This window comes from Venturia canescens, chromosome 1, assembly GCF_019457755.1.
Source record: "Venturia canescens isolate UGA chromosome 1, ASM1945775v1, whole genome shotgun sequence".
Lineage (NCBI taxonomy): Eukaryota > Metazoa > Arthropoda > Insecta > Hymenoptera > Ichneumonidae > Venturia > Venturia canescens.
This window is the reverse complement of record NC_057421.1, coordinates 12,382,158-12,407,790: the sequence shown is the minus strand read 5'-3', so window position 1 is coordinate 12,407,790 and position 25,633 is coordinate 12,382,158. Positions and strand designations below refer to the sequence as shown.

At 39.4% G+C, this 25,633-nt stretch overlaps 1 protein-coding gene across 8 annotated transcripts in view; it reads right to left on the bottom strand.

Moving 5' to 3' along the window:
• Nucleotides 1-21,527, bottom strand: part of Fas1 (fasciclin 1) — a 253,351-nt gene extending 231,824 nt beyond the window's left edge. For 5 of the 8 annotated variants that reach the window (XM_043432981.1, XM_043432987.1, XM_043432982.1 and 2 more), the window contains exon 1: nucleotides 21,009-21,527. In XM_043432981.1, coding sequence (XP_043288916.1) covers nucleotides 21,009-21,122 — 114 coding nt within the window. In that variant the 5' untranslated portion in view covers nucleotides 21,123-21,527. The remainder of the gene's footprint in view (nucleotides 1-21,008) is intronic. The other 3 variants (XM_043432988.1, XM_043432986.1, XM_043432989.1) reach the window with 1 other exon arrangement.
• Nucleotides 21,528-25,633: the final 4,106 nt, after the last annotated feature.

Here is a 25,633-nt window from a genome sequence, read left to right as displayed (position 1 = left end):
ATAATGTACGAAGTCTCTAAGAAACTATATGGCAAATGAGGAAAAAATAACGTATATAACGAAATCAGGAAGAATTTCGAAACAGAAATTTAATATCAATCAATTTACAGACAAACCGGTGAAAGAGAAAAACATGCCTATTTTGAGAGACGAGGTGAGAGTAGGAGGAACTGGCGCGTCTCAAGAGGCGAGTATGGAGACGGAGTGGGAGCGATTAAGAGCCGAGCGTGAAGAGTTTGAAAAAATGCGGGCCGCGTTCGAGGCTCAACGCGACAAAGATCAACAAAGGATTAATCGAGACGAGGCTAGCAGAAGCCAAAGCAAAACAAATGAAGACGGTGTGATCGAACAACTTGCAGCGGTTATGAGTAACGTACAACAAATTCATATCGATATTAAACTGCCTAAATTTAAAGATGAAATAGAGAAACATCCAGTGGAATTTATGGAGGAGTTGGAAAGATTTATAAAAACAAAAAACGTGAAAGAGATTCGAAAGATGTCAATAGTTGAGCTTGCTTTGGAGGGAAAGGCAAATCTGTGGTTTAATTTAAAAACATTTGACAACTTTGAACAATTCAAAAAAGAATTTTTAGAGGAATTTTATTCCATCCCCATACGTGTACGATTTAAAAAAACGTGGATGGAGTCTCGATACGATGCGCAGCGTGATGTGTTACAAAATTATTTCTATCAACAACTGGCTAGAGCACGAAATTTTATTCCTCGATTATCGGAATTCGAAGTAAATTATAACATCATTCATCAATATCCTAATTGGGTACGGGAAACCCTATCTACTGTGAATTTTACCGATACAAACGCGATCGCGCAAACGCTGGGGAATCTCGACGCGGTTCGAAGGGATAGATCGTGGGATAATAAACAGAATCATAATCAATTCCATGCAAAACAAAATACGGCGAGAGTGAACGAGATGAGAATGGGGGGTGGAAGATATTCGAACCAAAGTGCTGGATTTTCGGGCAGATATGTCGATAAGAGGCGTAATGGTCGCGAGTGGGGATACGATCGAAGGAACGATCGAGGCCCTTATAATTCATATTTTAATTCCGAGTGTAACAGACCAAATTTTGAAATGCCAGATGTCCGTTTTCCCCCTCCGCGAACTCCGATGCCTAGTACATACTCCAATTCTCGCGACAATTGCAGAAACAACTCTAATGGGCAATATTTAAACTAAAAAGCGACGCGTTGTACCGCGCTCCTATAGCGCGTCCAGAATATTTTGATTTTGTTGATGACCTGGCTAACGGTGTCGAAAATGGAGCGGATTTGTTGAAAGAAGTAGGAGGGGAAAAGATAGCTAGAAGTCCACACATATTAATTAATGGCCCGCAATTTCACGTGATGGCCCTTCTTGATACGGGGAGTCAAATCTCGGCCATATCGGAGACGTTTTACAAAAAAATAATAACGCACACCCAATTGGACAGGTTACCAGTCTCGAATCTTTCAGTAACAACTGCCATTGAAAAGAAATCTACGACGGTTAAATTACAAATTCGTATGTGGATAGAAATTGATGGCAGGAAAATCGAGACTATATTTTACGTGATACCGTTCCTTACGTCGGATATTATTTTAGGACATGACTGGATGACAAAAAACCAAGTCATAATTGATTATAGTCAGTTGAATATTGAGGTTGGAGGTGCAGCTCTTTCTCCATCATCAGTGGTGTTCGAGCGGGCCTCGATGGAGACTTTGGTTTGTTCGCAGAAAGAAAGAGATATGCAAATATTTATCATAAAAATTGAGGAGTTAAATGAATCGTGTAAACGTCATGTAAACGACAGCGATGTGAGCTCTAGGGGGGAAGAGGAAGAATACTCAGATAAGAAGGAGTCCAACTCTCAGAGCAAATCAATCGGCGATTTGGCAAAAGTGGAAATTGTGTCCGATAATTCTGTGTCTTTAATTAAGAAAAACGAGTGTGTTCAAAACGATGTTAGCTCTGAAGAATTGGAAACTAACGGTAACTTTTCACAAATTTGCGAACTCGATAATGCGAATAAGTCCGAGGTCCCCGTCGACTCCCGAACGGTCGCGAGTAATCTTTCATCACTGGGAGAGAGAGAGAGAGGCGCTTTTGCCGAGCTCTTAAAGGATTATTGGATGCTTTTTTCAAATAAGCCCGGTTGTGCGAAAGGTTATGAGCACAAAATAACCTTGACCACGAAGAATCCATCCGTTAAACATACTTATCCGGTCCCGTTTCACCTTCGTCCTGCGACGTCACAGGCCATTGAAAAGATGGTGGAAAACGGTGTCATTGAACGAACCGTCAGTCAATTTTGTAACCCCTTAAGAATCGTAAAAAAAAGTGACGGCTCGGTCCGGGTGTGTCTCGACGCGAGATTTTTAAATAAAGTTATTGAAGATGATCATGAATCTCCCCCTTTAATAAGTGAATTGCTCCAAAAATTTTATAAAGCTCGGTGGTTTTCGAAGCTCGATTTAACTCACGGTTACTGGCAAGTACCGTTGAGCCGAGAGTCTCGGCCATACACGGCCTTTCTGTACGAATCTAACATGTATCATTTTTGTCGTGTTCCCTTTGGATTGAAAACCGCGGGGAGTGGATTTATTAGATCACTAAGCTTTGCTCTGAAAAAAGATTTTGAAGAATATATTGCCTGTTATATTGACGATGTGCTTATTGCCACAGAAACAATCGAAGAACATTTTTTCGTACTTCGACGAATCTTCGAAAGGCTCACACAATATAATTTCACGATCAAGTTATCCAAATGCGTGTTTTTTGAGCAAACCGTGTCGTTTCTCGGATTTCGTGTATCATTTCAAGGAATTAGTCCCGATCCGGAGAAGTTGAAAACAATTAATGATTTTGCAGAACCAAAAAATAAACGAGAGTTACAACAGTTTCTCGGGGTCTGCAATTATTATCGTCAATTCAATCTTAATCATAGTAAATCCGTTGATTCGTTGCGTAAATTGCTTCAAAAAGATGCTGTGTGGGATTGGAACACGACGCAAAAATATGCATTTGCACAATTAAAAAGGGATTTTCAGCGATGTATTCAGTTAAAACATATCCTTCCAGGAAAGCCGTACAGAGTTCAAACCGATGCGAGCGATCAAGGTATCAGCGGGATATTGTACCAAGTCGATGATGAGGGGCTCCATGGCGTGATTAGTATCGTTTCTCGTTGCCTGTCGGCATGCGAAAAGCGTTATACGACCACGGAAAAGGAACTTCTGGCCATCGTCTACGCAATAACCAAATTCCGAGTATACTTGATCGGGACGTCCTTTGAAATCGTAACCGATCATCAAAGTTTAACCTTTTTACAATCGGCCCCTTTCCGTAATTCTCGAATGCATCGGTGGTGCTTATTGTTGCAACAATATTCGTTCACGATCTCACACTGCCGGGGTGTCGATAACGTAGTGGCCGACTTCTTTAGCCGTAATCCCGATTTACGTTTTCATCAAGAAAAAGATGAGCGAATGATGATTTCCGCGATGCATCAATACTTTTTGCCCGTAAAATGTGATGAAGATTCTTCGTTAATTACTGTCGCCATGATTAATTACGATGCTAATCTTACCCGTCAATTAAAGGAGTTGAGCAAATGGCAGCTCAAAGATGAATCAATAGCTAAAAAATTCGCGGAGTGTTCCTCTAGTGATCCTCCACTCAATTTTGCTATCCAAAATAATGTTCTATTTCATCGCGAGAAGGAGTCATCTCAGTGGAGGATTGTGGTCCCAAATGAGTTGTATCCCCCGATCATTGAAGAAATACATTCGCAACTAGGGCATCCTGGCGTTTATAAAACTCTCGGATACATAAAGCACTTTTATTGGTGGAAAGGCATGAGAACTCATATAAAGAAATATATTCTCGAATGTGATTTATGTCAAAGAGTTAAGCCGCTCACATTTACAATGACAGGGGAATATAAATATGTTCCTTCCGAAGGTATCAATGATCTAATTACGGTTGATTATTATGGTCCTCTCCCCATGGCTCGTGGAGGCATGCAATTTATTTTCGTTATGTTAGACTCTTTTACCAAGCACGTCAGTCTGTATCCCCTTAGAAAAGCTACGGTTCGAACGACTCTGAAAAAGATTTTCGACAAATTTATTCCAAAGTTTGGAAAACCTAGGCGTATTTTGGCAGATCACGGGACGCAATTTACCTCGCACCTTTGGCAGGAAGAGCTAGAAGCCGCGGAAATTAAAGTCCTTTATAGTTCGATTCGTCACCCTCAATCTAACCCCACGGAGAGGGTTATGAGAGAACTGGGTCGTTTATTTCGGACCTTATGTGCCGACAAGCATACCAAATGGGTAGAATTTGTCCCGAAAATCGAGGAATGCTTAAATATGACCGTGCATCAGAGTACTGGCTTCGCACCTATCGAGCTCCATTTCGGTCGACCCGTGAAGGATGAAATTCAAACGCTGATACAATTTCCTGAATCTCAAGGTCAAGCTCATGAAAAAATTATTGCTCTCGCACATGAAAATTTGCGTAGCAAATTCGAAAGTAGAAAGAAACAACAAAAAGCGGTCTCAAAAGTAGCGTTGCAAATTGGAGATTTGGTTTTATTACGCGTGAGACATCTTTCCAATGCTCTGGATCGCGTAATAAAAAAATTCTTTCACCTCTTTGAAGGTCCATATAAAATTACCGAACAAAGGGGTGAAAATGCGTTTGTTCTTTCGAACTTGAATGATATGAATGGCAGTATCGGAACTTATAACCGTTGCAATTTACGAAAGTATTATACCAATCGTCGTGATATCCCCGTGACTTGATTTTGTCGTGTTAATTGTAATTTACATTAATGCCAAAGCCCCATTTCGTCTCCTACTTCAATCTTACTTCGATGGGTATGTAATCTATTTGAGAGATATCTATGTATATATGTACGAATGTAATATAGACTCAGAAAATGAGGTGTATCGATACGGACGAAGAGGGTGTGTAGCCCTCCATAATATGAATTATGTTACGACGGTCATTTTTTTTTGTTTTTGTAAATAGTCGATGGGAAAGCGTCCGCGTGTGTGGTATGATCGGTGTGTTGTGTGAAAGCGCTGATTGTCACTACCCGGATACGAGCTCAATGAAATGAAATTTGTTAAAAGTGTTTCTTATACGTGCTCTATCGAAAAATACGAGTTGACGATTTTGAGAGTGATCACACCTCATGTTCGAGGATTCATGTATTATCCTTCGCAATCCGTAACACATGAAAGGGGGGAATTGTAAGATCGCGAGTGGGAAAATCTTCGCCACTCATATTTCGCGCTGAATTGTACTCCTTCGATTGTATGATCGAGCGATTGATCTGGGCGTGCCGCCCTCCTCCCTACTCACGCACTTCCAAAATTGTCGCGAGTTCGCACCTTCAACAACTCTCGCTCTCTTCGCTCGGGGACGTCAACGAGGCCGGATCATCGAAGGAGTCTTGCCAACGCATGAAAAGTCAATCGGCTGGCCAGCCCCATCGCATTCTCTTTCGTTCGATTTTTGGTTTCATCGCAGCTGAGCCTCCAGTCCTCGGGCAAGAGCCAACGAGGGAGCCCTCACCAGCATTTGCGAGATAAGTCATTGGTCTACCTTCTTTATATAACGCCCGATGATTTTGAACTTTCAACGGCGAATTAATCTACGTAAAATTGCTCTTTGTAAACCCGAGTGAGAGCGAAAAATCGTCATCTTGAGTTGAGTGAGTGTGAGCGTGGAATGGATGTGTGCGAGCGAGCGTGTGTACTAACGAAATTTTCTTTTATTATATTCCGGACATGATCCGAACACCTTAATTCTGTTCAATATTTTAATAACAATAAATTCAGTGTAATCGGTTGATTTGAGAATCATCTTGTGTACGTGTATCATTTTTCATTTGTTGACCAAAGACACATATTTAAAGAGATGTAACAAATCAACGCATATTCCGTAAAATTACAAGTGCTTGGTCAAAAGCCGACTACGGAAAGGGCAATTGAGTATCCCAATGTGAGCGATGAATCCTTCCTCGTTCAGCAAAATTGTCAATTCCATAGGAAAATTTGTTGACGCACCGAAATGTCACAAAAGATCGACAAAAGCGGTGATTTGAATGGATCAACGTAAATCCCATTGTGTGACACGGACAAAGAATCTCCAAGAGATTTCCGAGTGCGTGGCGTCTTTTTAGAACACGTTTGTAATATCGATATAGACGTACACGCATTCAGCAGTTGTACCGTTGAAACACGATATATCTACAAGTGTGACATTGCATGAATTATGGAGGTAACGTGCGGGGGCGGCATTGAGCATGTAATTGAGGAGGTAATCATGTCTCATCCTCGCTTCACACCTCGCTTGTACTCCGCTCTCTCTTTCTCTCTCTTCCTCGGTCTATAACATCACGGTATCATTCAATAGGAGACAGGATAGAGTCCGATATCGTTTTAAGGCCTCTCAAACTCGTACGGGCAATATGCAGCAGAGATGAAGAGCCTCTATCTCTGCTCTTGCTCAGTTAAATGAACTGGGCCGCGAAAAGTTTCATGAGAGCGACGTATGCACAGTGGAATAAATGACGTTTCAATGCGAAGCAGTGGAAAACATTTTTTAGGCGAAATATATGGAATTCACTTGCGGAGACTCGAGAATTAGGCGACTTTTCCTGACTTTTGAAATTCGGGTCGTCAGAAAAAAACGAGTATTTCCCAAAATGCGGTTATTGGCCTTCGAATTGCTGTTTTCTCTTTTGTTCCGACACGAGGGGATACGCGAATTTGTGAACCCAGCAGCAATTATGTGTGCAGAAAGTATAGTATAAGCTGACTGGAGAAACAAACATTGAAAAACTTAGCATTCACGTGGCAAAAACGGACGCTAAGTTTTGATATTTTGATTTATAGCAAACTCGTGTGGATTTTTACTCGTAAAAACGCACGTTTCTTGGCTATATTGGAAAATTGTGATTTCGATTGTTTTTTTTTTCCTTCTCCATATGATAACGATAAGTGAATTTTTAATACTTTACTTTCTTTTCCAACTTTTAAAGAATTTCAACAAGCATATTTTGGAGTTAATTATTGTTCACGGGCGCGCGAAGATTCAATGATTCAATTCTCGAAATGAAAATGTAGCTGCTGGCAACAATTGAGTTACTGGAGATGCGCTTCAAATAAAATCATATAAATAGACATGACGTAGACACCAAAGTGCAATGGAAATTGTCCCAACGCAGTCATATTAAACTTGGTTCGTGCGATTGTGCAGGAATCCGAAAATTCCGACGCAGCCATCAAAGTAACGTAGTTTCATCACGGCAGGTAATTGTATATTCACATTGGCACAGCAGGCACTCCATTCGCACTGGGTTTACCGTGAAATTTTACCGAATTATATCGCTCTTTTACGTAGCCAGCCTTCAACAAGGTGATGAATCTCGGACCACTATATCGGAACACGAATTTTCCGTAGAAAATTTCGTTCGTCCATCGCGTTAAAAACAAACACAATCTCCGCTACTCCGAATTGTAAATACGGACAGAGTTTTGAAAATATAATTCAACCTGCCTTTCGACAAAAAGACGTGTTCGAAGAAGAAATAAAAAATAGTGAGAAAGTGGAGACTTTGGATAGCCCTGAAAAAGGAAAAACTCGAAAGTAAGGAAGGCACCTCGCGAGTGGCCGTTCCCTTGGCATTGAAAGGCCCGTACACTGTCAGGAAATATGTGCCCAGAAGTGCTCATGTTGTTCTCTCATGTATACTTGACCGACCAACATGAATCGTTGTCGCCATTACGACTCATTGTAACATGACAGGATTGTACGGGTATCTTTATTTATGTTTTTAATTATGTATATTTCACTTTTCCTGGCGTCAATCTATGCGCTGGCGTCAATTCGATTGGTTAAAAAGAAAAGCTACTGGAAATGCTGTGCATACGATATTTGAATTTATTGAATTTATTGGATTGAAGTTTGTACGTGTTTGAAAAATTCATTTGAAAAGTGTAGTTCAAGTGTTTTCAAATATTGTAAACTTTCAACGAAAATATGCGAGCATTTCGTTACGTTACAGCAAATACTTTTGGTTATTATTCGGTCGCAAAAGCCCCGAAAGAGGTTTCCGAACGCATAGCCAAACGTCCATTTGTAGTCTAATCGTCGAATTTATCCCCATTCCTGTTAGGATTCGATCGAATCTGCGAAGCTCGAACGAACTTCGCATCGAGACCAACCGACAATCTCTGGTCAATCTAACCCATTAACAGAGATATTCCCTTGGCGTATTTCCTCGAGCGTTAGGAAATCTCACTGTGTCGATGACCCCCCATCCACGAGCATTTCGCCACGCCCTATACGATAGACGTATATATATATAAACACACAACCGGGCTATCTTGAAATGTTGTACTATGCTGCGGTGAAGGTATAAATTCAAAGTGCATCGATTTCGAAGGCAGGCATTGCTTGCTCAGGCAGCCGATCGAAATTGCCGAATCTTCGGGCTCCGCTCGATCAATGTCCAATTTTAACCGTCCAAACGACAGCGAAAGCAACGGTATGCACGATACTTTACTTGGGACCGTATAAGAAGAGCTAGATGCGATTCGTGGTTTTCGAGTAAATACATGGGCAAATTGTAAAATGCAACATAGCAGATGGCGAAGCAGGAACAAGTATTCGCGATGAAAATTAAGTATCCGGGACCGTCCGAATCCGATTTCAATACAGAATTTTTCGAACAATTTCATCCCCGAAAGCTTCATCGCGAGTTCGTTCTCAAAACTTTGCACAAAAATGAACGAGCCTTGAAATTACACTTTCAAAACGGTTCACAAGTTGGCGATAATGACAATTTGAAAAGTCATAAATAAAGGCAGTCTCGATGATAATGACAATTGACATGGTTCATAGCCAGTTGATGAATTTCAGTCGAACACGATGATCAAGAATGAGAAGCTAAAATGACGAGAGCGATTCAAATTTCGCCTACGATTCTATCGTATGCCGATTTCGCGATGGAGCGCAAGGAAACCTGCAAGCTTGGGAATGTCGAACCGAGGCAAAGCTCTCCCCCACAGACACATATGCGAAACGAGCGCGCGCGCGCTGGATTCGCGCATTCGAAACCGAAATGCGGCCGATATATCCGACTGGATTAATCCAATTCCATTCTAGATTATGCACAAACATATATCTATACATACATCGGCGAAGCGATAATAAAACACTGTACGTTACCTACGTATGGCTCAGCGAATAAATCGCCTGAGCACGTAAGTCTCGTTTCGAAGGAATTTACCTATAATATCGAGTATCGTAAATCAGCGAAAAACCACACATGCACGTAGACACGGAGACACACAGACCGACTCAAACGTATTTTTATCGTAAATTTTTATGAGATGAGTCAAATAAAATTGGCGCTTTAGTGCGAACGCTATTCCATATTTATATTTTGGAAAGGTAAAACTGTATCGTGATCGTGAACTGTTCACGTTCATGGATGAAATAAAATATGTTACAAAATCATGAGATTTGTGTATTAATCTTCCAGATGCTTAAGCATCACGTCCTCCGATGCATATCAAGAGACTCGGCAGAGTCTCGGGACAAGTACATATAATAAATTTTAATGCTGTACGTAACTTAGATAGAAACTTAATCAATTCATTTAGTTGTTTCTTCTTTAGAATAAGATAAGAAGAATGTGGAAACACAGTGTTTGAAATGTTTTCAAGTGAGAATTTTTTTGTTACATTTACCATGTTTTTAAGTAGCGTATTTAAGTTTATCTCACGTTTCATTTGAATTTTTCTATATTTCAGTTGTCGTGTTGAAATATTTTTCCAAAAGTTTTATAACTTTTTTGTGGAATAATTTTTCAATAATTTTTATTATAGTTTTTTATGGGATAATTTTTTTTTGTGGAATCATCATTTTTTTATAATTATTTTTATAATTTTTTAATAGTTTTTTCATGGGATGATTTTTTTTATGGACGGTCTCTTTGACGGTTTATAAAATACGATATACAAAAACAGCTTTTGTTCTCCTTCGAAATGAATATTTGGATGTTATAAAAAGCAGATGAACATGCAAATCACGAATTTTCAACTGAATTTGAGTCAAATTTGCTCGTTCTTTTATTTTTTATTAACAATTCTTGTTCAACACGATTATTTTGTTTTTGACTGATTTTATGTTTGTACGGCGAGGACGCGCCTAATTATTCATTTCGAAAATAGTCGAGGTGCAATTTTGTAAATAAATACACGGATAGACTTTTATACGAATATTTCCGATGAATTTGCTAGAAAAATTTGCTATGTTTTGTAGCAGCGCCGTTCTATATCGCCATTCTATATTACATTTCACCAAAGTGCATAGAGTAATTTTGATGCCGAAAGCAATTCTCTCAAATTTTACTATGTACGACAGGCAAAATTTAGGTCTGCGACATTCTTACATCGAACGATGTATCGATATCTGAATGTCACTCGTGTCTTTGGCGAAATGTTAAAAATTGGTGAATTGGACTACAGACAAATTGCTTGAAATTTTACTATGTGTCACTGGTTAATTTTCATCTTTATACTCGCAACGCCTCGTATAATTGATGGGCGCATGAATTTTACCATGTTTATTGAGCAAAATTCGGTGCGGTAAAAGGGAAAATACGAAACTATGCAATTTTTCGTACAGCACAGAGAAACGACTGCTATGTTATCCCTAAATTGTCATCAAATCATTTCATTATTTACTACGTTTTTGATCAAAATTCGCTCGGTGTTGACTTTTGATACAGTACAGCGCGTTATTTACTATGAACTGTGGTAATGGTTCCCCAAAATTTTGCATTATTTGACACACACGACGCTGAAGTTTCCAACGTTGGAGTCCAACGAAATGAACGAAAAAAACGTTTGTAATTCACCAATTTTTTATTTCACGAATCGTTGGTGCAGTTTGAAAAACTACGAATCGGAAATTTGGCAGGGAACAAAATAGGAGAATCACTAGAATTATTGGAGATTTTTTTTCGATCATTTCGTTGGACTCCAACGTTGGAAACTTCAGCGTCATTTGACACACACTCTGTAGCGATTATTATTATAATATCGATGTGGTCCGACGCTACTATAAAAACATAGTAATTTTTGCTACAAAAGTCTCTCCGTGTACGCAAAGAATCGTCGCGCATTACAGTAATCGTCCGACGAATAAGTGCCCGTTGGAAATGGATGGATTCAAAAAACTGAATTCCTCACAAAGCTGTTCCTCCGAGACCCGGAAGGCAATGATGCTGAAGTTTCCAACGTTGGAGTCCAACGAAATGATCTAAAAAATTGTTCAATAATTCCAGCAATTTTCCAATTTATTTCCTGCCGAATTTATACTTCGTAGTTTTTCAATCTACACAATTAAGATTCGTGAAATAAAAAACTGATGGATGTATCATTTTGTTTTCATTCATTTCGTTGAACTCCAACGTTGGAAACTTCAGCGTCGTCGGAAGGCAATGTTGTGTTAAAAAAATAACAACGTTTTCGCTCATTATTCGTTGATACCACGAAAAAAATAGCCTGCGCATGTCGAACTAAAGAAAAAATGTTTTCTCGCAAAAAGAGTGCGATGATGAAAAACTGAGCGCGGAGCCACGTTCCAGTGCGATATAATAATACGAAGTTACGCAATACTCTCTCCTCTATAGTAAACGCGCGAGATTTATGTTTTCGTGTATATACGGAGAAACATGTGCTGTAAGTAGTTTGACTGGTTGGCCAGAGTTTTCATTGAAACCGTGCACCACCGAAGAAAGCACACTTGCTACCGTTACGCACCATGAAACACGTATGGTAAATGTGCGGAGACTCGGTGAGCAAAAACGCGCCGCGGAGAGAAAAAAGTCCCAGAGTTTTTCAGCTCTCGGGTAAATTTTAGAAGGAGATTCAACATATAACTTTCCTGACAGTGGAGCGAAATAAAAGTCGTGTACACGTACATATAGATATATTCTCGAGTTCGTGCTTCATACATTTTGCACGGCCTACGTTCTAGGAGAATCATCGTGTAACGAAGTGATGAGCACGTTGTGTTGCCTGGAAACAAAGTACGGATATCAAGAGGAATAAACTCGTCTTGGTATCGCATTAAACCGGAAACAAATCATCGAGTATTTGGATTAATACAATAAACTGAGAAGCTCATCCTTTTTTTTGTTGATCAAATGAGAAATTCACTGCTTCGATAAAATTTCACATGCAAATGAATGAAAACTTTCACTTCGATCGAAACTCTTCCTATAAATTCTGTATTACAGTCCGACGAAATGAATGAAAAAAACATTTGTAATTCACCAGTTTTTTATTTCACGAAGCATCGATATGTAGTTGAAAAACTACGAATTGCAAATCCAGCAGGAAAAGAAATTGGGGAATTGCTGGAATTATTGGAGTTTTCTTTACATCATTTCGTTGGACTCCAACGTTGCAATCTTCAGCGTCATTGAATGACATTTATTGTACTATGTCTTGGAGCAAGAAAATACACTTTGGTGGGTACAGTTCTTGGTACTGCTGCTCGAATTAACACCGCAATCCAGTACGTGCACTGTCCTCAGGACACCATATTTCTAACGCATTCTTCTAGGGTTTCAGCCTCGTTTTCTTCGTGTGTGCAGTTCAACGCTGCATGAGTCAACGATTCAACAGTGTATTGGTCAGTGGATTAATCACCGGTGAATCAGGCTCGACTGATTTTGTCGAACGGCAGAGATGCGGGTTTCGCCTCACCATTTTTCTTAATCAGAATACGGACAAGACTTGTATAATCGAATGAATAAGAGAAATAATATGAAAAAAAATCGACATTAAATAGTATGACAAGCTCTTGACACTGAACACAGGAAAATATCGTTAAAATCTTCACACAAAAATCTTAAATAAACGCATGAGAGATACGAATCTGATGGCTACAAATCGAGGGATTCTGCACAGGACTCTAAATAACCCTGGAGCGGAAATTCATCGCGTAAATAAACCTTCGATTCGATGATAAAAAATAAAAACCAAGAAGAAGTCCCAAATTGCAAGGAATCTGATTATCTCGAAGATCTATACATTACTTCTCGTATCGATTACGAAGAAACTCATTATTCGATTGTATTCGATTGTATGTAATTATATAATTTATATTGAATATAAATTTCAATAAAATTATGTAATTTAGTTCACCATTAATTCCAGTGGATATGAAATTAGTCTTCAGCTCATTGATTAATCATAACCTCGGTATATAATTGTATATGGAACAATTTTATTAATTACTAAATTCATATTGACTTGATTCAATGAATTTCATAAAAATTAAGTATCCCAAATTAAGTTTTGCATTTTATACTTAATTTCTGTATCTCATTTCGATGAGTTCAAATTGATATTATCACATCCACCGAAAATTCGTTCGGAGTGAATTTATCAACGTGTATCCAAAAGTCGACTTTTCATCCTAAAAATCGATAAATTAATTGGCTGTATTTATTTTCGGATGGTTTTGCGCGAGTCAAATGAAACGAATGATAGTGTACGAAAAATCAGAATCGACGATGTCGAGATTGTAAATTCCAGTGCAACATTAAATTAAGGTGCCACGGGAGGCAGACAGATCAGAAAATTGCCGGCTTGGAAATTGCCGGAAATCGTTGGAAGTCGCCCTTGTTAAAGGAAAAAACAAGAAACCATAAAGAAACGAGTCTTCGGAATCCAGCAGGCATGCGGCCACCGAATCACAATTCTTTATTAGTGCATGGGCCCCAAAAAAGTACGAAATAGGCGTTGATGGTGTCCGTAAGTCATCTCATTCAGAAGAATAAAATCGTGAGACAGCGAAAATGAGAAAGAGAGAAAACATGCATGTGGTCACAGTCGAATGTGCAATCTCGCATGAGAAGGGCAGAAATCGAGAGAGAGAGAGAGAGAGAGAGAGAGAGAAAGAGAGAGAGAGAAGGATCTCTGGAGCCCTCTGGACACGCTTCAATTAACCAATTACCACGGGAGTATCGCCCGTTACGACCGCGTCACGATGCCCAACCAATTGACCCGAACTCCGTCTCGTTGATTGGCCTGAATTACGGTTTCGATTCTATCTCGCTCTCTTGCAACGCTCCGCATCTTTTCTCCTCTTGCTCTCGCATTGCTTCATCCTGCTTCGAATTCCTTGCTCAAAAATATAATTCTGGTCATGTGTAATTTCGGCCGAATCGCGTAATCTCGAGACGTTTCGCAACAAAGCTGCCATTTCAGAGACACATCGAAGAAACGAAAGCTGAAAAGAAATGAAAAATCAAGAATCCCACGTATCACCCAAAATCAATGAGAAAAATCCTCCATTTTCCAAGCAAGATTTCGATCGTCGTGAGCTCCGATCGAGCCCCCGTTTCTCACGAATATACAATGTGCGTTTGCCGGCAAATAAAGCACAACTATTAATACAAGGCGACTCGGGAGAAGGGATTCTGAAAACCCAATAATGATTCATACATCAAAGTGCATCCAGCGTGGGACTAATGAAATCGCTTGAAATCGGTTTTCAACAGAAATGTAATACTTCGCTCATAATAACAATAATAATCAAAGTAATGCAAAAACAAACAGCATCTGTGTACGAGCGAGCCTAGAAACCGAGGACGAATCAAATGGATTTATGTATCAATAAACATATAGGTACGCGAGTTCGTGTAATGATAGTGCAAGCCAACCGAAGTAAACGAATCCGCTACTGGAATTGGCTTCATAAGTAATCCGATCTCACTCAGTCAGATTTCATAGGTTGCATCGTATGTATCGATCACGTACCGTACTGTATTCACGAGAATATATGCATCGAGAAAAAAATCCAAGTCCAATGCAGACGCAAGCAACGATCATTCGATATCCGTAAATGGAAGAGCAGGCGCGCCAGCGGTTCGACGCCAACAAGAAAACGTGTCAGCACGAGAGCGTCACCCGCACTTACGATCTTGAATACGACAGTTTTCGAGCTTTTCTTTACGACGCTGAAATTTGCAACGTTAGAGTCGAAGGAAATGAAGGAAAATAACATTTGTTTCACGAATCATTGGTGTTGACTGAAAAACTACGAATTGCAAATTAGGCAGGTAACAAAATTGGAGAATTACTGGAATCGTTTGGGGGTTTGTCAGATAATTTCGTTGGTCTCCAACGTTGCAAACTTCGGTGTCATTTTTTTTCCTGAGTACATACAGGGGGTCCCCCAAAGGATATTGCTTTTGACTAAAGGTCACATGACCCCTTCACAGCAGTCAATTCGATTCTTTACGTTTCATTCTTCAATCGAAATAACTTTAAATGGAATGACAATCAATTGTAGAAAGAAAATAATATTTTCGACGTTATCAATGGAAATTTATGAATCGCAGAATGTGTGAGAATATGTCCCATGTAAATTTTTTTGACACTGTAAATGGTGAATTTTCCCAATATACTTATGATGCTGAAGTTTGCGAAATTGGAGTCCAAAGAAATGATGTAAACTCTCCAATAATTCCAGTGATTCGCCAATTTCGTTCCCTGCCGAATTTGCAATTTTTAGCTTTTCAACCTACATCAACGCTTCGTGAAATGAAAAATTGGTGAATTAGAGATGTTTTTATTCATTCATTTCGTTGGATTCCAACGTCACAAACTTGAGCGTCGTTGTTCTATGAACTTGGAAAAATACCAAAACAATTAGTTTGCGGAAGCATCGAGTGACAACTTTAAATATCCACAGTGATAGTTTTTAATGAAAATTTTTTTGAACTTACTTTATTGCACGATGTCTTGAATTATTACTCAATAGATTCTCCGCTAATTCACTAAGTTTTTTATATTTATCTCATCGATTTGGAAATCGCAGCAATACGTTTACGAAATTTGGCTTTCAGCCATTCGAGCTCCGACAGAACAACGTCAAAGTCGATCGAGAAATACGGACGATTCTTCGAAGAAACTCGACGAAAATGTGACATCGTGGCATTCTGTAATCGTCAGTTCATTCACCTCAGATTCAATTATTGAAACTTTTGCACAAATTTATCGTAAAAATTTGGCACTGAAGTTGATTAAATTCAATTTACGAAAGAATGCCTGACCGAATAATATTTCTGACTCTATGACTCGATATTCGGTTCAGAAACGATGTTTATTTTGGAGTCACCGCATACTAATATCTCTGCGGCAGGAATCATCCATAAAGATATGCATTCGATGCTCGAAAATAGCTGTGGGTGGATAGGGCAGAAATAGCTGACAAAAGTAGACGTTTCTTCTCGAATTCCTCACGAACGAAGCTGCAGAGAAATAGAATAACGTATTATACACCATGGAAAGGAGATCGTGTATCGAGGGCAACTCAGAGACAGGTTGTCCAAGGATTTGTGATCGGAAAATAAATAAAATTGAACAGTAATGACGATGAAGTTGGAAAAATCGAAATTTTGTCGATGTTTCTTTGCGGTCAACGAATGCAAAGTTAATAAAAAAAAAAACCAAACTTTGAGGACCGTAAGTTAATAAAATCACTTTTGTCGACAGAATATTTGTCCTTGAAAAATGTCGTTTGCCGCCATCACTGTCAATGATGAATGAGTGTATTTTAGGCTAGATTATTAAATTAACCACGTGTTTTCCCTTTTCGTTTAAACATACCTCTAATTGATTCTCGAGTATTCATCAATTAAGCGCTCGGCGTACCGTGTCATTGGGAAGCCCATTACGAGACGTTTGGGGAAAACACAAACCCTCAATCATCAACTCTCATTTGGGAAATCAATCAACATGAAATTCTCACCAAACAGCCGATTCGAACATAGAAAAATAATTGAACTTGACAGAAAAATCATTTCTGCTCCGGAACCACGCGCGTCTGTCGCGTCTGGTCAAGGTCATCGGAGAGCCGTCGCTCCGAGAACAAATAAATGAAGTCCAAAAAGTATAGGGCGACTCAATTTTCACGAAGTTATAACAGGCTGTCAATCTTCGAGGACGGGGGCTACATGTGTCGACATGTGTCCTCAGAGCCCCAAAATTCTCGTGTCATTCAACGTGACTGTTCGCCACATCATCGTGATCAGAAATATGAACGTAAGTGGACTGGGTTGGCTGGCAAAAAATGAAATTTTTTCCTTCAGAAGAACGATGAATCTTATAAAATGCAAAACTTTGAAAATTCTCTATCAGTTCGGGGGCCCTCGAATGACCTTTGTTACATTTTTGTTTAGATTCACTCCAAGGGAAAAACGACGCTGAAGTTTGCGACGTTGGAGTCCAACGAAATGGAGAAAAAGAACATTCGCAATTCGCCAATTTTTTATTACTGGAAATATTGAAGGGTTTTTTACATCATTTCGTTGGACTCCGACCTCGCAAACTTCAGCGTTACAGGGAAAAAGTAACCCCCCAGTATCCGAGTGCTTTAGAATTTTTTAAAACTTCATTGTTTAAAAAAAAAAAAAACAATTTTATAATATTCCCTTTTGATGTTGGTTAAAGAATGTCCCGAAGTTATTAAAGCTCCAAAAAGATTTTTCACTGTTAATTCGAGGTGGATTACTTTCCTATAACGTGCGCCATCATTTTTCGTTGGTGCTCGTGTGAGAGAAACGTTTTTTCAGCGCCCTAATGTGTTTGCACGGAACCAGTATGATCGATTGAAACAACAATCACGAAAAAAGGGTCAGGCAAGCGAGAGAAGGGGAGGAGACAACTGAAAACAAACACCACGTGGGTTTGTCAAATCATTATAATCGGAGGGTGCTTTACTAACGCACGGACGATAGAAAATTTTCAAAAAGCCTGCGATGTGAAGCTCTCCAAATAAAAGTTGTGACCAATCGTTCAATTATCCCAGTCAAACGTCAATAAAATTTATATCAATAATAAAAAGTCTCGAGTTAAGTAGGCGCTCAACACTCATTCGATCATAATCAAGAGGCTCGAGGCGCCCAGCTGCTTTTCTTTCATCACCACGCCCATTTTTTATTTTTATCGCCGCCCCCGATCGCTCATCGATGGATTAATGTGTCCGATCGACGAAAAAGCCTGAATAAAAACTTAAAGCCATTTTTTTCTCGAAACAATCAACCTGAACAATTGTTTATTCTCAGAGAATTTATGGACACCCTGTAAATAGGCGCACTCGAGCATAATGCAAGCTGTACACGCGGAGACCGTGGGGTGCGTGCCTAGCGTGTGTGGCTCACTCGATACACCGGAAGTGGAGGGTCGCAAACGGTGTTTTTTTTTTATTTTTTTAAATTTATTATTTAGTCAGTCGAGAACCAGGTTCGCGTCAGTTACAGATGCGGCACGAGAGCTTAATCACGATACATCAGACAATCGTACCAACCGAACGCGACAAAAGAAAATGATTTATCTACCGTATTCGTTCTCAATAAGTCGCTCTCAAATTCATAACGTTTTAAAATCTTATTCGCTAAAGATTTTTTGAAGAAACGCTGATGGGGCAAAAAAAATGTTTTCATCATGAATAAAAATTAGAACGGAAACATTTCCCATGAATTCAACCACGAAGATTCTGTGCGAAAAGTTTCAGTGATTCGCGAAACGCGGGGGTTTGCAATAAGTCCGCTCACTGCGTGGTAAAAAAGCCGGAAATCGATTCTAATTAATCATACCGTTGTTTCGAAGCGCGTGACCAAGGGCCAAAAAAGAGGCTCGAACCGTGCAAGTTCGCTAAGAAAATAAAAAAAAAAATCAACCCTCACCGCATCTTCGAAGGGTGATAACTCATTGGAGAATTTAAATTTCCGGGATAATTATAAAATGTGTGCACACGCTCACACGCACTCTTGACCTGACGGCCTCCGATCAAAGGCTGCGAGGGAGATTTCCAGTCTGTCGATATGTACTTTGACGCGACCGTCGATTATTCAAGCAAGTTAACCGAAGCGGGATAAGTTTGGGAAAAAGAAGACAATGCCGAAGAGCAATGAGGAGTAGGGAAGTGAACGAAGGGTTGAAAAATTATGGAAGATAAATTAAAGGAAAAACCTCCGCAGAGGCACAACACCGGCGCAATGCATTTGCATTATTAATTGAGAATTCGATAAAAAAAAAAAAAAAAATATTACGTTAAATTTAAATCTGATAGGACTGTCAATACAAAAAGCTCGTTTGCCATCTTAATCAAAATCACAAACACTTTCCTCTATCGACGGACCCTTTGTTTCCGTGTAATACATAATGTCAACATACATTTATGTATGAAAAAGAAAAAATGGACTAAGCTCTGTTGCGCCGAGGGCACCAAACCGTGAGCTTTGTATTTTACTCGTTCAACGTCCGATAAAAGGCACTAGTGTCACCGTATTACGTTCTTCGTAGCAGCAATGCGAGAATCGAACGTTCCGTTTGTTCCATGGTTAGTTGAAACTTTTTCAAATGAGGTTATCGGGTTTCCAACCCCATCGAGGACTCCCGAAGAAATGTTGTGCTTAAATAAGAATTCAGTAAAAAATTTTCGAATATTGAAGTCGTAGGATTTTTAGGGCGCATTAAAGAATCGAAGAAAATATTTAAAAAACGCACAAAATTATCGATGCTTTTTTCTTTCTAAGGAATAGAAGAGAAAAAGACTAAAAATCACAAAAATTCAGCACACCAAGCGATGAGGACGATTTCGAACTTGGATGAAAATATTTTTGGATTTTCGGGATGAAAAATAAAATATTTGGAATAAAAATATTGGAAGAACGCGAACTTCGCCACTGTAACGTCTCGTCAATTTTTTCAAGTTATTCCGATTTAACGACGAATTTTAAATCGATGTTAGACAGTCATAACTCAATCGTACAGAGGAATGCACAGAGCGGAATTCATTTAATGGCTTCGTAATTACTTCCGGATGTTACATCGTTCTCTTTCTCACTGACGTGTATTTGGCTGCGCTGGAAATTGCTTTTTTAGAAATTGTCTAAATCATCGACAGTGAACACGGGAAAAAATGAATCCTTCGGAGAAAAAAACAAAAATGGAATGGAAAAATGACTTTTTTCCATTGCATTCTTACTACGTAAGATTCAATGCAATAAAAATGATTGATGGGCACAATTGTAATTAATTGGATATCCCTACAAGAATTTTCTCAGGACGCAGAGATATGATTTATATTTCGTGCAGTCACTTGCCGGCAACGCATCTCACGTTCGTCCGTAGGAACGAGGAAGAGGGGAGAAAAGAGAGACGGAAAAAACGGCCTCGACCCAACAGGAGCGCCGCTACGCTGCCGTCTGCCCGCTAAAATGAACGACGTACGAAAAGACGAAGAAGAAAAGCAAGAGGATTCATTCGAGGAACAGAGAGAGTGAAAAACCAGCCCGATACCTCCAACGGGGAACAACGAAAAATTCCACAAGTTTCAAAGTCGATCGTAGGTAGTGTCGAAACAAATAAACTTCGATAAGTTTACTCACGTGTTACACTCGATTGCGTTTCACACAATGTTATTACTATCGTTCCATTGGGTGGATTTTTTTACGACGAATTCACTGTATGGTCAGTTTCAAACATTTGTTAACCTGTTTAAAGAGACATACGCTTGGGGTGTGACTTTGACAACTGTAAAAAAGACGCAAGTGAATTGCTATTGAATCTTCTCGTCACTTTTTCAAATGAGCGACGTCAATTCGATCGAAAACAATTCTAACCTAAAATATTTTATTTCGTTTTGCCGATAAATCTGCACTTATTTCATGACATTAATTTCGAAATTTGAATTTTTACCATATTTATTTGTAAGTATCGAAAACGAGATGAAGAAAGAAAATAATTAAATCAAAGTCTCAACGTTTTGTCACTCACTCTTTAGATTGAAAAACGTAACGAATTTTCGCGCAAAGTTTTATTTTTATTTGTTCCCTTGATTTTTAGAGTAATATAAAATTTCTGCAACGTTTAAAAAGTCAACTAACCTGAGATAAATCGGGATCGTCACGTATCTTCGCGTCCACAGTGAGGGAGTCGACGCCGGTGAACACCTGGAGAACGAGGAGCAAGATGCCACTGATCGCGAATGATGACACCATGATTAATTTTTGGTATTTACGTGTTTTTCAACTGCTATGATTTCTATCCAATCACTGTCTTAGAGAACTTCAAGCACAAGAATCACAAAACTCTCACATGAACTACGAGCGAACAAAAAAAAATAAACAAGATGCACGACGCGAACGATCGGCGAAATTCACTCTAGCAAAATTGATCAATCGTCGAACATAAAAATTTCGATCTTTTAGATAACCACGATTTATGTCAATGCAGTAGAAAAAAATCGATTTTATTCCGTATGCACGAGACACAGTTTTTGGATTTTTTTTTCCAAATGATATTCACGAAACCTTGTTCAAAGAATTTTTTCTCGTTGTGTCCGTCTCGATCCCGCGATGCAAACAACGACCTAAACGGCACGAAGTCAGACGAGAGACTGAGTGCGCTCTCTTCTAACGCGGCTCGCTCAGCGCTCCGTCTCTCTCACACAGCCGCTCACGACGGAGGACACGATCGTAGCGGCCTCGCGTGTTACAAACTTTCGTTAGTTCGCATTTCTTGGTACAGCGGACGTGTTGGAACGGTTGGAACCCGTCGAACGTGCGTGTAAGCTTTCTTCGCGCCAATCGTTGTGCGTACACATGTACTCAATAGATATATAAACAAACATTTTGACGCGGGTTAGGCGATAAATAATCAAATAAATTCCAGTAGAGAAAAATTCCTGTAATAATTCAGAATGTTAAGAAATATGCCTTGAGACTTTCAGGTCGAATACTTCGATTGACTAACGATTTTCATAACCAAAAATCATTACGTCTACATAAACTTCAAGATGGTCGACCTTGAAGCATAGAAGACCATAAAAACATTAAGTAAACACCGACTTGAAGCACCGTCGTTAAAAAATCGTATGAGAAAATATTCCATATACAAAATTTGATATGATGATAAAACAAAGGAAATATTAAAATCGAGGGCTACCGAAAATATTCGAATACTAAATTCGAGACTAAATCCGAAATATTCTGTTTCGTAAAATTTTTTAAACGCATCATAAAGTCCAATGAATTGAAGCGTAATTTCTTCTCAAGTTTTTGACATTTTTGAGGTTAGTTTGTACCCGAATTCGACTCGATTTTCATTATTACGCTTCCAACGACTTAACCTACAAATTTCAAGATGCTGAGGGACCGATTTTCCAGGTGAGTTCTTGGGAGAATAATTTTCTGAGGACGAATCATCCTCGTTTATGTATATACATTCGGCACTGGCAGCATTTTCAGAAATAACTTTTTTATTTTTCAAACTTGTCAACATCATCCGCGATATATCGAGATACAGTGTACATGCATAATAACGAAGTGAAGCTCGTATCGAATAGTCTCTGGAGCTGAGAAGAAAAGCATAGTTTTGCTGCAAACAGTTTGCGAAGTTTGCGCATCTCTTTCTCCCTTCGTATATACATATATGCAAACGAGGATCTTGTTTCTTCTCTCATCCCTCGTTTTAATGTCGTTTCCCAAGGTCCCAGCGCGATCTAAACCCAATTTGTATCTGACAGTACAATAATGAGTTTTGAAAAGCTCGTGAAAAAGGGTGCACAGTCGCGCATGACTCTCCGGTACCACGTGTCAACTGATAACCGGAAACTTCAATTATTCGCCCTTCCATGGACCGCTGAATCAATTTATAATAAATTGTCCATGTCAAAAATTTATTTTCGCCTTCCAGGAATATTTCCCATCACTGATGCGACCCACTGGTTGCCCATTATCCCCGGTGTGATCGATCGCCTCTTCATGGTAATTTAATGCAGCAAAATCATACAAAAAATACTGTTTTTCTTTCAGTAGAGACACGCACTCTCCAATTCGCTGGTTAGCAAAAAATCCAATGAAAAACTATTATTTCTAAGTGTTTTAAACAAAAATATTGATCGAGATTCTGCAATATTTATGAAACCCTAAAACCAAAAACGCTGCTAATGAATACATCGGCGTGTAACGAGATAATTTATCAATTTTCCACGTACTCATCTGGACCGGCTCGTCACTTTTTCGTGCGATTAATCCCTCCCCCATTCTTCTCGCTCGCTTTCCTTCTCTCCCTCTCTCTCTCTCGTTCAGGGAGCGCTTATTTCTCTTTTTTTCCATGGCTGTTCGAGACAACTCATTCCTCTTAACCCGGCAGCTTTTTCTAAGCATCTGTCTGACGTCAAGGATGCCGCAATCGCGTGCCATCTCATTCTCGTTCGGTAGCCAACATTTCTGTGTGCATTTTTATTCGTTTTATCCTATAAAGATCGCGGTGGAGGCTACTAAATGAAACAGGGGAAGGACTCGGAATTTTATTCCCTCAAAAACATTGAAGAGATTGTCGAATCGCGAACGAAACTCTCTGCCAAACTTAAATTTCGATTTTCATTAAAATCTGACGTCCATTCCATTTTCGAAAAAATTTTTAAAAAACCCCAGCCGCGCGCAGGGTGTGCCATGATTTTCTGAATAATCGCGGCGATTGCACGATCGCATGCTCATTCGGAACGCAGCACAACATCTGGAGGAAAAAATGATTGGAAAAGTCCACATGTTAGTCTACTTTAAGTTGTGTGTACATACATCGAAAAGTTTACACTGGCCTGTCGGCCGATCTCACGACAAGAGCAGGAATTCTCCCGGTGCTCGCGTTAGGAACACACATGAACGACAAAGCGTAAGGAGGGTGGGGAGAGGGGCGGAGGGCGGGGGGGGGGGGGGCGAGGAGGACAAGAGGGAGTTAGCTCAGAGCAGCAGTATCGTTGCAACGGGCAAAGTCTAATGGGAATTACGCGAAACGACGTTAGTTTCTCGAGTTGTTGGATTCTCTTCGACCCCCTCTGGCCCCGCACGAGCGTTTTGCTCGTCGCTTTTGCCCTGCGTCGCACGTATTTCTCGTTATATATAGTTCCGTTGGTACACGTACACGAGCAGTGAAAATCTACAATACTTGGTCCGAAACTAAACAACCTGCCACCGGAAATATTTCCTCGGTGTCACCGATAGAGGGAGCTCACCTTGGTCAATCCTCACGCTCCGGAGACTCACTTCCGGTTCCACGGATATGTGTTTATAGAACAGGAGATAGCGGAGGGACGGGAGAAAGAGAGAGCGAGCGAGGGAGGATCCGGGGACTGAAAGAGGCGAGGGGAAGCTGAAGGGAAAGACAGATGAAAATCGAGGCAAACTTCTCGGACGCTCCTTATTCGTCGCTTGCGGTAGACCTTATTTCGCAATGGCCGCATCCCGCACACGTGTACTTATGGCTTCGCCCGTTTTCCATTTAAAAAATTATTATTTATTACCCTTGAATAATAGCATAAAATTAATCGTACAGTTACAGTTCGCCGTGTGCATATTTTCGATCGGTACATTCTGAAAAATGCTGCAAATTAAAATTTGCAAATTGCTTCCTCAAGATGGATACTCTATGAGGTGCTATATTTATCATTTTGGCTTCCTCATAGAGGAAGCTTTGAGCATCGTGCATCTTGAGCACCGTGCATCTTGACCATCCTGAGAAAGCAATTTGCAAATTTTTATTTGCAGCATTTTTTTGTATACAAGGAAACAATGTATTTTCTCTACCTTCTTTTACGAACTTTAATTTATCTCTTTGTTTAAATTCATAAAAAAAAACTAAATGACGAGTCATCAGAAAAAACAATTTGCAACTTTGAATCTTCATCGTTTTTCTATTTACATTGAAATTGAAGAATTCCGACAACTTTGCGCTGGAAAGTATAGAGAAGGTACAGACTTATACACAATATCTCACAAAATTTCCAAAAATTGAAGCGGTTAGACGATATTTTGAAAAACTCATATTTTCGTAAAATTCAAAATGTCATAAAATTTAAACCGCTCAACCGATATTCCCCAAATTCAATACCAACCTTCCTATTATGATAGTCTATTTATAAAAAAAAAATTATTAATAAATCTCTAAATTTTCGAAAGTTAGAGCGTCGACACCATTTTTGTGAAAATTTCAAAACGTCGTCAAATTCGTATTTTTTTTTTCAAATTCTGATAAAATTATCACAGAATGAAAAACTTGTATAGATTAACGTCTGTGCAAAACGGTAGCCCTGTATCTCAAACGTTTGAATTTTGTAGTGCCATAACACACGCGAACACACACACAGACACACACACACACACACACACACATCCGGACATTTTTTCTAGATATGATTTTTCGATGTTTTCGAACATTTCGAGCACATTGACATTGAAAACCGGAAAAAAAAATTTTCATCTTCACAGTCCTTCCTCTATGAGGAAGCAGAAATGACTGTTTTTTAACTTCCAACATCATATTCGGCAGAACGGATATTTGGGTAAATTTTATTTGTTTTTTTTTCGAACTAAAATATGCTAATTCCGATTCGCTATCATGAATCTTAACGTTGGGTTATCAGGATTGAAAATAACTGTTTTAGTCAACAAGAAAGTTACTTTGTCGATGACATTAAGAGACACCGCGTGTTTGTCACTAGGTTACCGAG